This window comes from Cornus florida, unplaced genomic scaffold, assembly GCF_030987335.1.
Source record: "Cornus florida cultivar Cherokee Brave unplaced genomic scaffold, ASM3098733v1 CherokeeBrave_3.0.0_Hap2_Chr01, whole genome shotgun sequence".
Taxonomy (NCBI): Eukaryota; Viridiplantae; Streptophyta; class Magnoliopsida; order Cornales; family Cornaceae; genus Cornus; species Cornus florida.
The window spans coordinates 96961411-96980244 of record NW_026775571.1 but is presented as its reverse complement, the minus strand read 5'-3'; the positions used below and the strand labels follow the sequence as shown (position 1 = coordinate 96980244).

Below are 18834 nucleotides of genomic sequence, written 5' to 3'. Positions count from 1 at the left end.
TTAGAAGATCACTTGGGTTGCGAAACAAACTGAGAAAACAACACATTTTCACATTACAATACGATGTAATTTCCATGGTACTACAAAAACATATACAGAACTGATTTCAAATGGAAAAAATGGTATTCAACTTTCACACAAAAACAAAAAAAAACAAAGATACACATTGCAAGCCAATTATATAGTTGAACTTTGTTTAACCAGTTGTAATCAATTTCAAGAGCTCAGTGGCTTCTCTTAATCTTCTCTCAGTGTGCTCTCTTGCAACCACGGCACGGGCATTCCTGAAAACAAATATAGACAAAACATGGAGACGCATTGACACTGGATCATTAGTTTTACTCCCAACTCAAGTAAAATAAAGGACTAGAGTTGTTCGTGCAAAATCGAACCTCTTAATGCCTGCCTTCCTAGTGAGATCCTCAACAAGGTTGTGCAACCTCTTTAAGAGAGCAGGTAAGTTGCGTACAGCTTCAACACCTTTCTGATTCGAGCATATCTTCTTCAAAAGCTCAGAGGCAATAAAATAGCCCTCCTTGTTTCTGAAACAAAAAGTATAAGAAGACAAATGAATTGAAAGAGACCAATATTACATTGTAAAATGACTTTGTTAACGAACCTTAGGAACTCCCAAAAAATTGTTTCCAAAGATCCACGGCGATCAATCAGTACTTCAGTCAAATGTGGATAGCGGGCAAGGTTTCTGAGAGTAGAGAGTGCATGTTTTAGAACTTCCTGATCAGGTATGCTTCGGCTAACCGAGCGGATCAACTTCAGCAGAGTGTCAACAGCGCCCACAGCCACAAGTTCCTCGCAACATATCTGTGAATGTTCTGTAGCCATATCTGTAAAAAAAGTTTGACGCTGATTTCAACTAGCTGGATCAAATAAAATTTTTGTGTAGGTCACGATCTTAACAGTTATCTCCAATTACATAATAATATATAATTAGTGTTAAATACACATGCAGTTGATAATAGTTGTGTTCAAGTCTTTTAAAAAAACAAAAGCAGCTCATTCGAAGTATATGTTTGCCAAAAGCAGCAAAGCAAAGAACAAAGACCAATACATTATATTAGGCAAGCAAAATGTTGTCATATTTAGAAACTGATTAGCAGAAACTGCTAATCAGTTTCTAAATATGACAACATTTTGCTTGCCTAATATAATGTATTGGTCTTTGTTCTTTGCTTTGCTGCTTTTGGCAAAATCTAGTTTGAACACATTTACACCTTACACGAAACCAGATGTGGACAGTTTCCAAAAAAAATTCCAATACTTGTAAAATATTGAACATGGCAAGCCAACATAAGCCTAGCAGTTGTGACGACTTGCACCCTTGCTTAACGTTCTAGACATTCAACCTTTGACGGGAAAGATTAACTTAACCAGGAACGATCATACAGTTTCACAGATAGTTGTATTTTGCTAATATAGGTTTGCAAAGTATTAAATTGATTGACATCTTTTATAATTCAAACTAAAGATTCTATGAATATTTAAGAGAGATCAAGATCTCTAGGAATATTGAAAATCTTCTACTTTTGCAAACCTTGTAGATTGGTGACTGCAATGGGAATCCTAGCAGTTAAATATTAAAGTGTGGAAGGGATGATCAACAATTATAAATAAATAAATAAAAGAGGGGAATATCACCCACATAAGTGATCCAAAGAAGAACAATTCCCATCCAATCAATCAGCATTTTCTTTTTCATTTCCTAACATTTGATTAGAAGACTACTCTCAGTTAAACATCCCTAATCTAAAATCACAGTACAATTGTAAGGAAACTCCCCCACCGCCCAGCCCCTCATACAAAAAAAGGAAACTCCCCCACCTATATGATTGTAACCTCTTCCTATTGCACATTTATAGTGGTATTTCACTGTTTTTGTGTTGCATAATTTTAGTTGTTTCAATTAGACATTGATGTAATTGAATAAATATGAAACTTGAAATGATGCAATTGTACAGTGATTAAGATGACCCTCTGATTGACATGTTGAAAAATTCTCTCATTTTGATTTTGACTAGGTTGTTATACATGTTAAGAATTTCTTCATTGTAAGTATATTCAATATGCCTTTCAAACAAATGCACATTAATTTGCTCAAGTGCATGGCTTCTGTTAGGCTCCAAGCAATCATGCTTCCTTAGCACCTTAAGCCTCTCATAACAATTGCCATGGACTTTTTGCAGGCACAACTCCCCTAGATGAATTGACATACACAATTTAGCCCAAAAATCCTATAAATTATTTTAAAAAATGATTTTAAATGAATTTCGTTGAATTTATAAAGATGAATTGATTTAGTATGGGTAATGAATTTTACATTGAATTTTTTAATGATGTTACAAATAGAAACTAACTAGTTTTTACACTTCACTACTTTTATAATTTTGTGACCACAAATGCACATAAACATAAACATATACTTTCAAAAAATTAATAATAAACACATATAAAAATAATTTAATTTATTTCTGATCAAACAATGCACCCTTCACTACTTGAAGTTAATTGATTGAATGAAATGTCTCAAACACTAAATTCAAGATTAAAGGTTAGATGTTAGGTATTGTAACTTACGGAGAGCAACTTGCCAAATGCATTCCAAAGGAACCCAGGCCTGCCCACCACCTACAGAAAGATCTCAAACCAAGCTGACCCTAGTTGTTGTTTGCATCAGAAAACATCCTCTCTTTCTTTACAAACAGAAGGTTCATAATATGCCTCAAGAAAGCACATATCAAATCCAACTCAGAATTGTGCAATACTCCAAAAAAGTAAAGCTCCGTACAACTCCACCGATGGAAAAACTAACATAATCAGACACAGGTGCCTCTCTACTAAAGGCAATGAATGCTAAAAAGGGCCCTGGGTTAGGTTTTCAGGAGGGATTCCCCACAATAAATGTCATGCAAAAATCTCACCAATATGTAATGTTATTCCATTAATCCTAGATAAATGTAGCCATGTTACCTTACAAATTATTTGTCATTGTTGAGTATAAAAAAAGGCTTACATGAACATGGGAGAAAACTATGGAAAACCTGAGCTTTAATAAACAAGTTTTATACCCAGCTGTTCAGATTTTAAAAAGATTTAAGGCACCCAGGTGTTCTAAGGAACCAGACCATGCAAAAGCTTAACAACGTAGCATTCAGAAGAAAAATTCAAAAGGAAACAATATAAAGACTATTAGAGAAGGGGATTGAAACAATACCCATAGCTCTTTCCAACAATAAAAGAATAGAGCCGATTGAACTTGCAAATAATTTAGAAACATATATTTCATAACCAGGGACTTCATAGAAATGTCCATATGAGTATATGATATATTGATATCCATGTATTTGTCTTGGAAACCATAATGCACTATCACCTCATCATTCCAAAAATACAAGGTAAATTTGAAATTGCTAGTATTAATATCAAAATAATTAAAAAGGTAGATATAACGGATGAACCATAAAATACAAAAGATGGCAAATATATATATATATAAAGCACTGAAGTATGTCTTCTGGTGTGTAAATGATAGCATTCTAATGAAACATTTACAACCCTAAGTAGCTAAGTTACTTGAAAAGCAATACAAAATACTTACCCAAGGTTGCACAAATATGAAGAATGCCACTGACACTTTTCATACTCAATAGTTCTGAAAGTGCAGCAACAAGTCGGTTTATTATTCGCATGCCATCATCCACGTTTGCAGCAGTCTTTTGCACTCTCAAACGTAAATCCAGTAGCTGTCCTCTTAAATCCTTCCGTGCAAGGAAACCTTTCCAGTATGACTTTTATACAGAGAAGGCCACACCAGAAAATAATAAAAGTAAAAAAGGATGCCAATATTACTCCACGATATATATATATTATATGTAAAACAACATTGATAATTTTTTATAAGAGAAAAAAGCATAAAAACAAGAAAGACGATATGCATTCTCCACTTTTCTCTGCTTGCACACCATTTAAAATTCTAATTAATAACTTGACAAATTTACACCTCAAACGTGGATTGCGTGAGCACTTTTTTAATAATTGATTTTTTTTAGAGGCAAATTTGCCATTTCCTTTTTTAAAAGAGCAAGTTCAGAAAAGTGGAGTGTGAATATCATTTCCCTAAAAAAAATGGAACAAAAAATGATCATATTTATACATGAATTCACGTGGAAAAGACAATGTATGTAATATGTTAATATAGCTTTAACCAAGAAAGATTCATAAAGTTTTCCTGCCCAAATGAACCCCAAGGAACACAGATCATCTCATAAACAGGCATAAAATCTATGAGAATACTTGTACAACTAAGTTCTAAAATCTCTATGCCTTATCTCAATGCTTCTCAATTATAAATCATCTATTTATCATAACCATTCTTTAAATGATGTCTGTCATTTCAAACTAATAAAATAAGCTTTTGATATGTGTCATTTCAAACTAATAATATAAGCTTTTGATGTGTATGGATCAATCGAGTTTGACAAGAATTAATGAACAATAGGAAACTAATAATATAAGCTATTAAAATGAACTGTTCAAAAATCTACTTCATCCACATAATGGAATTTCACCCAACTTAGGTTAAACAATCCAATGTGAAAAAAAATTATATAAAAAGGCTGCAGAGAACATATGCAGAGGTTTTAAGGACATAATATCAGCCAAAATTCAAGTAAATAGGCAAAGGAGACTTTAGAGGCACACTTTAGCATCCCAAATAGACCAAAAAAGGACAAGAAGAATTGTAAAAGGAGCAGGCAAGATTTGGGACAAAGCTTTGTTGATTTAAGTGATCTAAATTCATCTCAATCATATATAACAACCAGGAAACTAAAGAGATGAACAGTGGGTCAGGTTGGTAACATATTGATTCAAACATTTAACTTCTTAAAATTACGGTAATGGAAAGAATATTCTAACCATATGATCATCTCATTCAGTAACACTACAAAGAGCATCTCAAGAAGGATTCGGATAACAAAAATTACATATATCTTACTTGGATCACAATGATACGATTCCTAGCTCTAGTAGCACTTCGTCTGGCGATCCATCCTCGAATATGAGACTGAATAATTATTACTGAATTTATTCTTGATTTAAGCAGTATAACACTCCTCCACCACCTTTGTAATTTCAATACTGATTGTAAAAACATCGTCAATTCAAGACTTTGGATACAGCCACTTGCAGGAATGAAGGTGCAACCTATAAGCACAGTTTTGTGAAGGCAAGACGACCCTGCATTAATAACACGTCATATATGCATAGAAAAGGAAGCAAATAAGAGATCGCTAATCAAATAATAGACAGTGCAGAATAAACATACCTAAAAGACTTCTTCGAAACATATGGCCCCTGACAAACCGTTGGATTTCTATAGCAGCATGTCTGTAACTATGGAACAGTTTCTGGTGTTTTGTGCATCGAAAAGCACTTTGGATCCTTATTACAGCTTCCTTTTGGAACAAAAGTTCCCTCCTTGCTAGCCAGCCACGGCAATGACTCTGGATTCATTACAGCAAACTACCACTTTATAAATGTTTCATGTATCATTTAGAATTAGTAATATTTTTTCCATGAATTAAAAGGTTTTATTAAATCCAATTGCGAATACAGTAGATTTGTTTAGTAATTTGTATCAAAACATTAGTTAATTGGACATGTGAGGGACAGACTAGACCAGCACAAGCAAACAATGCATGACCATTTCTAGTTAGTCATTTCAGTTGCAAATTAGGTTGATAACATATTGATTCAAATAAATAACAACCAGGAAACTAAAGAGATAAACAGGGGGTTAGGTTGATAACATATTGTTTCAAACATATAACTTCGTAAAATTACAATAATGGAAAGAATAACCATATGATCATCTCATTTAACAACACTACAAAAGAGCATCTAAAGAAGGATTCGGATAGCAAAAATTACATATATCTTACTTGGATTGCAATAATACGACGCCTCGCTCTAGTAGCACTTCGTCTTGCTATCCATTCTCGAATATGAGACTGAATAATTATTGCTGAGTTTAATCTTGATTTAAACAATAAAACACCCCTCCACCACCTTTGCAATTTCAAGACTGATTGTAAAAACATCTTCAATTCAATACTATGGAAACAACCACTTGCAGGATTGAAGCTGCAACCTATAGGAACAGTTTTGTGAAGGCAAGAAAACCCTGCATTAATAACACATCAGATATGCATAGAAAAGGAAGCAAATAAGAGATCGATAATCAAATAATAGACAGTGCAGAATAAAGATACCTAAAAGACTTCTTCGAAACATATGCCCCCTGACAAACCGTTGGATTTCAATAGCAGCAGTTCTGTAACTATGGAACAGTTCCCGGTATTTTGTGCATCGAAAAGCACTTTGGATCCTTATTACAGCCTCCTTTTGGAATAAAAGCTCCCTCCTTGCTAGCCAGCCACGGCAATGACACTGGATTCATTAAAGCAAACTTCCACTTTGTAAATGTTCCATGTATCATTTAGAATGAGTAATGTTCTTTCCAAGAATTAAAAGTAAAATCCAATTGTGAATACAGTATATTTGCTTAGTAATTCGTATGAAAACATTAGTTAATTGGACATGTGAGAGACACAATAGACCAGCACAAGCAAACAACACATGACCATTTCTAGTCAGTCATTTCAGTTGCAACTTAGCATCAACTTTTGGTGATAAATTGACAATATTAAATTTACTGAAACTAGATGTTACAATGGCGGACTGAGATTAATGATAAAATTTCATGTATGCAGGGCTCAGATATGGCAATAAAATCAATCTAAAAGTACCCTCTTTTACTTTGAACTTATTATTAACTTTTTTTCTACACCATTAATTGCAAATTAGATGAATATTTATAGTTATTATAACCAAAAAATCATAACAAAGCGTAAGCTAAAAAAAAAATGAGGTCATTAATTGACATGATCTTTCTCGTATACAATTTGTTGTAACAAAATAAATACGTAGGAAACAGAAAACTGGCATAAAGAAAGAACAAGAAGACCCAAAAGGGGAAAAAGAAAAAGAGAAAAAAATGGACGGTAACATACTTGGGATGGTCCAAAATCACACCAAAATGATGGAAGTGTACACACCAATAGAAATATTAAAGATATTAAAGGAAAACTTACTTGAATGACAACGATGAGACGTCTACGTCTATAAGCTCCACTCTGAGCAATCCATCCACGTACATGAGATTGAATAACAATAACTGACTTAGCTGCAATTTTGTATTGATGAAAATCCCTCCAACATCTTAGACATCTCAGAACACTTTGAATTTTTATGATTGCTTGCTTTTGCTTCACAAAACTCTTCCTCAACAGCCAACCTCGACAGTGACACTGGATCTTAGTTGCAGCTAAGTGCTGATAACGGAGGGACTTGCAAACAACAAATTTTTTCCAAGCAAGCTGAATTTTGGATGCTGCTTTTATTTGCAGATAATTCACTTCAGCTTCTTTGCATGCAAGTGAAGCTTTCTCTACTTGAGCAACACTGTGACTGTATATAGACCTTGTCCTCCATCCACGAATGCATTTCTGAACAACAATAACAGCATTGATGAGATCAGGAGTGAATATATTACAAGTTAACATACTTCCATGGTGGTGCCTTCGAGAAATCCAAGCCCTTGTGGCACGCTGAATGATTACCACAGACTGTCTCAACTTCACAAAATCATGCCTGTCTACCATGAAGGTCATAAGTCTGCCAAAATTTTCAGACTGCTTCAACCTCTCTGTATGATATTAGACCAAAAAAACAAGTGAGACTGATTAACTGTCAGAAAAACATGTAAATGAATTACAAGAATAACAAATACCAAATGATGAGACTTGAACTTTGCTGGTGCTGAATCCATTAATGGCTGATTTCTTCTTCGCTGTCAACCAAGCCCGAATAACAGATTGCAAGAAGGAAACTGCATTCTTTATCCGCAAATAGCTGCGACGTTCAATTATTCGTCTAAAATGAGACTGCATAATTTTTGCAGCATTCTCTGGAGTCATCACACAAGGATAACTCTGTCAGTCAGAATGGAAGTGAAAACAAACTTCAGCAGTAGAACAAGCAAATCAAAAGTTGTTAGGTATACTATTATTTTCGGCGGGGTGAGGGAGGGGGGGGGGGGGGGGGAAGAGACAAAAGATACTATTACACAATTTATTGAACATCGGTTCGAAGGACAGAAATTGAGTAAGAAGGGTTAAGATATTTAAATTTCTAATTGGTCCATTAGAATGAATCCTTATGTCTATTCAAATAATAATTAAAACCAGATGAATACAACAATTTCAGACGTTACAATAGAGAATACAAAATGCTATGAAAACATGAAATGAAGTCACCTTTACAAGCGATTGAATGTTACCCTTTGAAAATACCAAGAAAAGGATCATAATAGGAAAAGAATATATCAACATGAATACCCTTCGAATATACCTAGTGAAAGATCATAATAGTTCCCTCTTTGAATGATAGTGCTTTGTCTGCTAATTGAGAAGCAGTGCAAAGTAGGAGTAGCTGGTTTGAATTCATGTTTGCCGTTTCGCTGGGCCATGTCTTGCCACCATGCCATGACAACCCTAAAATTTCTCGCAGCATCTGTGCATGAGAAGTGAAAGGGAAAAGAGAAGTATTAGACCAGTAGATACAAAGGCATGGAACAGAAAATGTGTAAGAAAGTTGGATCAGTGTTCTCTGTTCTAAAAAGTATAGCCATTCATCACTCACAAATTATTACTGTTATTATTATTTTTGCATCAGCTACAAAGCCTAGCATATACTATAGTCTCCATAGGCCATGATACTGTATACTTATATGAGTATATTGAAAATAAATTTACAGGTTAGAAAGTAGATAAATTATCTTCCATCATTGAATAAATATGACATGGAATTTTTCATAGAACACACAAAATACTGTAAGTATCACTCTTCCAATTCTTCTTTAACCTTCAATGCTGGTCCTATGTGTTTCTTCTCGATTTAACACTGCTTCTGAATGAAGAAAAAACTGTTCCATACTTAGGCGTCTCCTCTCTGGGCTTTGGCAGGTAAAACCCAAGAGTTTATGAAAATTCAGCTTGTCCTATTAAAAAGATAAAATATTTAAAATTTCTCCACTATGGCACTAACATAATTCAGGCATTATTCGATAATATAGTTTAAGCATTACCGTATTTCTTTTGACAATTAATTGAAATGATAGGAAGACCAACAAAATAATCACACTCCTTTCATTACATGCACCATTATGTTCAAGAATGTCACCCACTTGCAGAACCTGCAGGAGGCAATGTAGTGCATCAATACTGTGACACATGACCATACTGCATTAAATAAAATATCTACGTGCACTGCCTTACAACGAGAAACCATCGAAAACTTATCTGCAGAAAAAAGTACTATCTCCATCAAAACTAAAGATTACCATGCCTGGATGTAATACCCCTGATTTTAAAAGGATAGTCTCGGTATTTTTAAAAAAAATTATTTTAATTGCATTTTAATTATTTATTTGATTTCTTGGCTAATTGTTTAGTTGTTTAATTGATTTAATTATTTAGGTGTTAATTGAATTATTCGTTTTAAATTAAATTGTGCGCTGAAACGTGTTTTAGATTTATTGGTTTAAATTAAATTGTGTGTGATGATGTGTATTTGTTTAGGAATTTAATTGTTTTATTTTTTTTATTTTTATTTTTATATTTTTAAGGAATTGGATATAGATAGTAGTAATGGACCAACCAATTGGGCTCCATGGACTACTTGGATAAGGGGTTTAATGGGTATGGATAATTACCCATGAAAAGTTGTATATGTATATTTAATAAATAAATAAATATATATATATATAAGGAAAATCCTTTAGTAATAATCTGGTGTATATTTATATATTATATATAAAAAGGAATATATATAGATTATATGTAACATATATTTCAGTTACCTTTTTAATATTTTAATATTTATAATATTCTCTGTTAAGTTGACTTGGATTGGGAAAAGGATTAGGTTATTTTATTTAGCCTATAAATATATAGCTGTAGGTTAGAAAAAAGAGGTTAGAAAATATAACACGTACTATATTTTAGAGAGAGAAAGAAGGAAGACGAAGTAAGAGAAAAAGGAAGGAGGTTAGGGTTTTTTTTATCAAATCCCTAAAGGCAAGTTTTAATTCTTCTCTTCTCCTTTGATTCATACCCTATGCACGCTAGATTAATTCTAGGTTTTTTTAAAAAAAAAATAAATTAATTGGATCTAATTACATGAATTGATTTGAGAATTTTAAGTCATGTGTTTTAGTAATGTTTTTGTAATGAATTTTTATATTTAATAAATCAATTTTATGAAATCAGAGTAGTTTAGTCTTTCCTGAAAGAAGCACGCCGAACGAGACGAAATTTGTTTGTGGCGTGAATTAGTTTTTTTTTCCTTCACTGTGACAGAATTGTTTTTCTTAGAGGAGCACGCCGAACGAGGCGCAATAGTCTTTGGCGTGAATTTTTGTTTCCATTGTGAAGTCTGTAATCAGATTGTGGTTTTGGTTATAAAGTGAGGGAATGATTGAGAAATGATTAATATAATGATTGCTATAAAATAAGTAATGATTAATATAATGATTGCTATAAAGTAAGTAATGATTGATATAATGATTTCCATAAAGTAAGTAATGATTGATAGTAATGATTAAATTAAATTAAATTAATATTTGTTTTTTTTTTTATATTTTATTGATGGATTTGTATTAAATATTTATTTAATTTAAATAGATTCATTAAGAATTGGGTTGCATGATTTAAAGTACTCATGCTAAGTATGAAATGTAATTTAAAAGATTAAAATAATTAAATAGAATTGAGTTAAATTATTTAAATCAATTATTTGGGGTTTAAATGAATTTAATCAGATTCTAGAAGAGTGCAATTAATTGAGAAGCATGCTAATTTCTTATGAGGTAAATTAAATGCATGATATTTAGAATTGTTATTTTTACTCAATTAAATGTAAATGATGTACATATGATTTATATCATAGTTGTGTGGATATTTAGATGTAGATGTGGTTTGCATCTTTATATGGATATGAAAACGTTTATGTGGTTATATTGTGGATTAATGCACCATTATGGGATGGGGGCATATAAGAGAATGGATTAACTAATGAAGTTAAGTCCTACTTATTTTTCTGTCAGGTCAACGGAATAGTTGGATGACATATTATTAACATAATATTTGGATAGGTTATTTTGATGGTTGGATAGGAAGGATTTTACATATATAATTATACGCCATGATATGAGCTTGAGTCTCAGGATGACAGGATCAGTGGTTAAGGTGCGTATATTGCCAGGGATGTGTAGCTAGATATAGTGTAGTTGTGTACCCTGGTAGGTCTAGGTACTCATGCCCACTATATGTGCATTTTGCATGTTGCCTACTATTCAGGTTGAGACAACTCTATAGTCTAGTGAGATTCCTTTAGTGTGTATATATCTACTTATGGACTATTTAGTTATTATTGAATTAATTAGGATGTGTACGTGTATCGGGTCTTTGTTTGGGATGTGGTAGATTAGAACTTGTATGTGGGCCTGACCTACCATTATTTTTCAGGTGTTCGTCAGTTCCAGTCTTAGAGATTGTTCGTGCCGAGGAGAGACAGTCATTCACTCTTCCGACTCTACGTAGGACTCTTCTTCATGGTTTAATTATTAGTTTTATTTCAGTTCAGTTATTTCAGTTAGGATATTATTATGGGTCCACAATATGGATTTCCGAGTTGTAGTTTAATTAATTACTAGTATCCGAGGATTGGAAGATTTTATTATTGGATTTTTAATTATTATTTATTTGAGGATTTTAAAATAAGGATTTATTATTTAGTTTCCTTCAGCTTATTATTTATTTATTTCTTTATTATTCTTTTTTGTATTCAAATGCTTGTTTATATACTTAATTGTTTGGTATCCCTCGGATCTGTGCTCGGACTTGATCACCCGTGGCTCTAGAATCGAGGGGTATCACACTGGATTACTTCCCAAACTCCTTGAGGTTTAAGAGAGTAGAGCGGGGAAGGGAAGGCATAAGTTATTTAATCAATTAAAGTTATATATCTCATAACTATGCTTACTTCTATAGGGAAAAAAAAAATAGAACCTAAACAATAAAAGTAGGAAGTCTCATATGGAAAGAGCATATGCTTAATTATGGAATCCAAAATTGAAATGAACGGTAATTTTTCATTGCTATAAACAATTAAACCTTTTACAAAGGGTAAAAGTTCAAGCTATTAAGAACAGAAATAAACTGAAAAATGACAATACATGATTAGCTTGCAGATGACCCTACAAACGTACGGACAATGAATAAGAATTCAGCAAATGTTATTTTTCTTTTGGAATATTAAAATTAATTAAAACCCTTAAAAACATATATGAAGCAGGAAACAAATATAGGCAGCCATCTCATTTGTCTCCCAAGTAACCAATTAAAATGATTAAGATAGTTATGTAATCAAAATAGATACGCAATAAAAAATATAAACCAAAATATGAAAGAGTAACTATTATTTGTATGGCTGCCAAACTTGTATAACCAGGAGTCTCATTGGCCTGAAAGCAATTCATTCATCCTATTAAGTAACCAACATGTAAAATGCGATATCAGATATCAGCTTCTAGCACGTTATTCAAAATACGTAATTGTTTTCAGAGCTTTCCACTTATTACATTTCATAGCAGTTTTGTGCATAGGCTTGTGTCTACGTTAATATCATAACTCGATGCATATATGGTTTTCAGTGTTGTTTCTATGGCTTAGACATCCACAATTTTTAATACACATGTATGCATCCAAATATAAATGCACACAAACAACACACTTTATTCCTCCTTTTGGCTTAGTTTGTTTAGAATGCCTTTAATTTTGGCTTTAAATGTGTTCAATGCTACTTACAGATTTACAGTTGAGAGAGTTTGCTGCACATGAATATGGTTTTAGCATTCATGTCAATCATATAGAAATTGGGTGTGTGAGTTCAAAAATAAAAATAAAAATAAAAAATCATATGCAAATTAAATTAATATTGTGGCAACATTACTTCTTTGTTTCTAGATTAAATTTTCTTTGAAATCACCATGGTATGTTCCATCATAGAATACAGAGTGATTCAAGTATTTGATACCTCCGGAAAATTTCCCAATAGCGTCGTCAATTTCTGTGATAATATAAAGTTGTGCACCGCATCTGTGTAATCAGAAGCTGACATAATTGACGCTGTTCCGTTGCGTTCATCAAGATCCTGTGAGCTCATAATAAAATGAGAAGAACATAAAACAGAAAATATATAGAATTCAAAAATAAGGATGACAAAGAATATAAAAGTACCTTAAAAGAGCAAGAGCAAGAAAGTTCCTTGCGAAAGTAATAATCAAGCAAGCACCACATGGCTTTTCCATCAACCAATGAAGCAAAATTGTCAACTTTGAAATCATAACTTCCACAAATTGCCTGAAAACACAACAAGGAGGATATACTTAAATGAAGTATCTAAAGTCCCTGAAGACAGACAGGTTTAAATAATCTTAGAAATGCAACCAGCATTAGCTGGTTGGGTTGGGTAGGAAAAAGACAGGAGTGCAGGATATAGGAGTAATCTTGCAACAAGCCCAAGTGAAGGAGGTCTAATGCCAAACAAATGATGCTATAGAGGACTTCAGACTATTATTGAGAGAGAGAGGACAAAGCACTGAAACCAAGTAAAATAACGTGCTACAAAGTAATGCTACCAGATAGAAACAGAGAGCAACTTAGAAAACCCAGCACAGGGAAGTAAAATGTGTCCCTTGACTGACCAACTCTCACTCAAACACACACATAAAAAGGAAAACAGAAAAAGAAAAAATATTATGAAAAACGGGCACAGCCTGCATCAATGTTAGCCATTGATGTACAGACTTTCCATTGAGTTATCCCACACATCCCTCTTTGTAAAATATATCCCTCTTCCTTTTATTGTTTAAAAGGAAGGAGAGGAGGCAATATTTTTCTTGCCGCATGAACACAGACACACTCTTTAATGAATCAGTTTTGTCAAGGAAAACATGTCTCAATCTTCAAGTTTCCAAAATAAAAAGGAAAGGAAGAAAGAAAGAAAGGGAGGAATAAGCTATAAATTTAGATAGGGATCAAACAAATGTTAAATAAATAGAGTCACAAATAGAACTTAACATATTGACCAATTATATCCGACTACAATTTATTGGATAGTAGTAATACCTGGATCCAATTCAAAAGCATGTCCAAAAGAGTGGTGGTGTGTGAACATTCCTGTTAAAAGGCAGAGAATAATTAGAGCCCAAATATAAAATCCCTTCTAAATAAAGTAGAACACATGCGTCTCAATTGGGACTTGAAACCCTCTGGTAACATTATATAACACTCAAGCGGACAGCTTGGTGGCAAAAATTCTTATATATTCGGAATGCCTGAGGATATAGCCTTAGATAGAGCAGTGTGGAAAATATGTGTAAAAAATAAAAAAATATAACAGTGCAAATATTGTTGTAGCCACCTTTCTTTAGATTAAAAGGCTAAGTTGGTCTTCAAAGGCTAAAAGTAACTTCCACCAAGTACCTCCTAGATGAATATATTTCTTTTGTCTACTAACAAAGAATTAATATCAACAATCCAAACTAAAGCATACCACAGGAACTCCACGGATTTTGGAAATTTCCTCCACTAGAAGTGTTTTGTTTATTAGAAGTGGCAACTGCAGGACAGATGAGAGGTTAGTTGATTGTTAACAAATACAGCCGCGATCATTCCTAAATTAATGTGCCTGAATCCTGCAACTAGCAACCTAGATGCAGGAAGAAATGATGGAATAAAGTTGCAAAATCTTCAGGGGAAAAACCCTACTGTATTATATAAGATGCCAATTCAAAAAAAGCCAATAATAAATTCAGGTCATACCAACAAGCACTACTTATTGGTTGAGATATTGAAGATTCTTTAATATTGAGAGGAAGAAAAAAATCAAAGCACCTGCAAGTGAACAAACATTTTCCAGAGCAAGGAAAGCGTAAGTTCCTTATCTCCATTGACAACATCTTCTCCTACAATTACCAATCCATCTTCATCATACAGTGGCACATCAGCCAGCTTTAGATGTTGCAGAGCAATCCCACAATTAACCAAATTCTTCTTACGAGTATCCGATGGAACTATCATTTTCTGCCCATAATATAAATCATCAAGATCAACAGTAACAATTAAAAATCAGCTTAAAGGAATCTGACCCCTTATAATTTCATCTAAAAGAAAACCAACCATGAGGATAGAGGAATCATTTTGCAAGAGCTGGATGGCTCTACAGAGCCGCACCCCATCTCTGAGATCTTCAAATAAATCTGTCACCCTGAAGTCATACTCAATGAGAGGATTCTGCACCACAACAACTTGTTGCAAATTAACCGATTATGGAAACTGTATTTTTTTTAAATGAGCTGTTTATGGAAACAATAGTTTCTCGGATATATTCATTGAGTTGGCTTATATGAGCTAAAATAATGCATACGAGCCTGAAGTTTAAACCCAAATATTCAAAAACAGAAATAAGACACACCACTGAGGACTCCACCCTGAAACACACAAGCATTCACTCATGCAAAGAAAAAAAAACATAGATTGGAGCTGCTAACCTGTTGGTAAGATACTTTGTACCCTACAATCACTAGATGTGCAAGAAGATTACCCTCGCCATGCATCACATCCGATGATAAGAATTCTATTTTAAATCCACAAGAGAGATAAGTTAAACCACAACTAATAAAATTCTAAACAAACCATTGCAAGAATGTTAGAAAGAATAATGTTTTTACTAATTACCCTGAACCACTTGACGGGTTGATTTAAAATTAGATTGCAAAGTGAACAGTAGGGGAGAACCACCATCTAGTCCATCAATACCATACTTAATAGGAAGACTGTTCTGAGATTTAGCTCTATCAAGTATAAGAACAAGCAACAAAAATCTCTTCAATATAATATTCCCTAGTTCCTCAAAGTAACCCGGTCTATATAATCCCTCTACCAACTTGTTGTAAGCATAAGCTTTAGCTAGAGCAGAGTGCGAGAAAAACTGTTTCTCAATAACCACTCTCAAGAATGCAATTTCTTGTTCGGAATTGACATCTCCATCAGGCAACAAGGAGTCACCACCTAAAATAATGTGTAATCCTATCCTTAGCCAAACAGGGTTATAACACATCAGGATTCTCATGGCCATCTCCTTCATTCCAACATCAGTTACTATGGGACAATGTGCCTTCATTTTTACTCGCCCTTCATCGATATTCTGAGAATAAAAGAACAACAATTTCAACAAAATTCAGAAAGATACAAACGTGAGAATTTTCAAAATCGTTAGAATGAAACTGGGACTGACAAGGAATTAATTCAAATCCACATTAAAATTTCATGTATTCTGCATGAAAATATACTAGAAAGATAAATTATTTTCCATCCCACACAAATTGGAACTCTCAAGAAGCATGACTTAGTTCCTACAAAAGCATGTTTTCGAGCATTACTTGCAACTATACACTATCAACAATTTCAACGAAAAATGAAATAAGAATACTGACACTCTTAGATATGATGTTTAAAGATCAGTAACAGTATTCTAACACTGAGAAATAAAAATTCAACCCCAAAATCCAAATTCTAAAAAATAAATTATTTGTCTAAAGGGTATAAAGTATGAAAAAAAACAAGTTCTACACAGATTTGAGGATCTCAAGAAGCATGAAATGATGATAAAATAGTTGCATTCTTTCAAGCATAAGGCAGCATAAATTTGAATGATATGCTAAAAACTATATAATATCAACTATAATATAGAGTTGTTAAAAACGTGGACTACGTTACTGATTACTGATTATAATAAAAAGACCAAAACTATCATGAGAATGAAAACACCAAATTTACCTTTGTTACTTGAGTCATCACTTTGAATATTTCCTTGCAAGTACCCAAGCTCAAATAAACACTCATTCGCTGCTTCAAATCATCAAAACTACAAACTTCCCGCAATGAGTACTGCAAAGCAGAAAACATCGAATTGGGAAAGGCCGATGCATCCTCATCCTCCACACTCCGCCACCATAAATCCCTCCTACGCTTCGGACTCCGCCAGACCCAATCAACCCCAACCCCACCGCCAGACCAGCTGTCCCTCTTCCCATTTGCAGAAACACTACTCCCCAACTCTTTAAACCGGTCTTCAGTGAATTTCGAAAAATCACAACCGCAAGACCTAGGGTTTTGAAACAAGAAATTGAGCCAAACAGTGAGGGACCTGGATAGCGATCTGAGCGACTTTTCTTTGTCAATTTGCGCCTTTCTCGCAGACTTGGACTGTTCGAGCTCGAACGCTTTGAGTCTTCGAGCCACCTTGGACCGTGCCACGGACGACGACGGAGCGAGGGAGGGGCGGCGGCGTCGGAAGGAGGAAGGTGGGGCTGGGGCTGGGGTTTCCTTTGAAGCGGTGAAGAATTGGGGGCATGGAGAGTGGAAATTAGGGTTTTGAGAGGAGCGTTTGGGGGTTTTGAAATTCGAGATGTCTTTGAGGAGTGACGATGAAGGGTTTGGCAACGGTGAAGGACATTGTTGATGTTGTTGTTTTGCTTCCATTTCTGATCGATTTCTTCTCATTTTTCTGAATTTTGTGTTCTTCGAAAGTGTTTTCTTGCAACGTTCTCAGAGGTGTCTGAAAGCAAAATGATTGTGTGTTTTGAGAGATTGATTTGAATTCCCAAAAGGTAGACGAAAGGAAGGGAGTGGTTTTAAATTTGAATGTGGAGAGTGGCGGTAATTTCCCAAAGGTCCGATGCGCTCACGAGCGTATGTGTGCACATATCATGATATCTCATTATTATGGTTCCTTTTCGTGAAATTACCGATGTGTCCTCCATAACAAAAATATGAATTGATAAGGATGAAGGGGTGGATATTGGGTACACCAATGTTTTAAGTGTACCAATCCAATGAAACATACTCCATAACATATTATCTGGTTATCGATAATTTTATAAGTAGGTAGACTAATTTGTTTTTTAAAATAATACATTGTCATTGGTACACTAATGACATGGCACGTTTATCAATTGTCAATTGTCATGCATTATCAATTATTTGGGGCATCCAATATCTATTTAGGAAGAAGAATGTTGACACAGATAATTTTATTTATCAATTGTTCTCTCCACTCTATTTTTTTTCTTCTCATATCAAATTCTAATCTCTATTTATTTTACTTATGTTGATGCAAAAATTCTCGCGACCCGAAACGACGTTGTTTACCTGCAAAACAAATGGACGTCACCTTGAATGGCACCAGTGGGGTGCCGGGCGAGGACCCTTCGATGATCAAGTTAGTAATAATAATGTATTCAATGAGTGAGATCTTCCTTATAATCAGTAACGGATCTCTATTGAGGTGATGAAGTTGGTTGCGATATTAGAGATTGTCAGTTGAATATCAATTTCTTTATATCCTAAAATTGGAGAGGAATGGCGGTTGGTCAACCCTAGAATTACTTTCTTCCCCATGAAGTTATATTCTCTATTTTTCTTGTTGAATATTCTTTATATATATATATAAAGAATAAAAAAAAAAAACTATCACAAGATAACTGTTATAAGAATGCAGACTGAATGATAGTATCTTCACAATAAGATTAATAAATATATATATAATAAAAATTGTATTGTAAAATAATAT

At 33.8% G+C, this 18834-nt stretch overlaps 1 protein-coding gene across 1 annotated transcript; it reads right to left on the bottom strand.

Moving 5' to 3' along the window:
• Positions 1-30: 30 nt before the first annotated feature.
• LOC132308145 (uncharacterized) lies at positions 31-17932 on the bottom strand. The gene is made up of 22 exons (XM_059806152.1): positions 17040-17932; positions 15939-16407; positions 15752-15837; positions 15381-15494; positions 15096-15284; positions 14755-14820; positions 14328-14378; positions 13437-13559; positions 13234-13350; positions 9224-9331; positions 9001-9136; positions 8488-8649; positions 7868-8044; positions 7170-7783; positions 6288-6465; positions 5958-6199; positions 5342-5519; positions 5012-5253; positions 3614-3803; positions 620-845; positions 393-542; positions 31-284 (listed from the first exon to the last, which is right to left on the bottom strand). The coding sequence occupies exons 1-22, from the start codon at positions 17763-17765 to the stop codon at positions 197-199; spliced, it is 4632 nt and encodes a 1543-aa protein (XP_059662135.1). The 5' UTR covers positions 17766-17932; the 3' UTR covers positions 31-196.
• Positions 17933-18834: the final 902 nt, after the last annotated feature.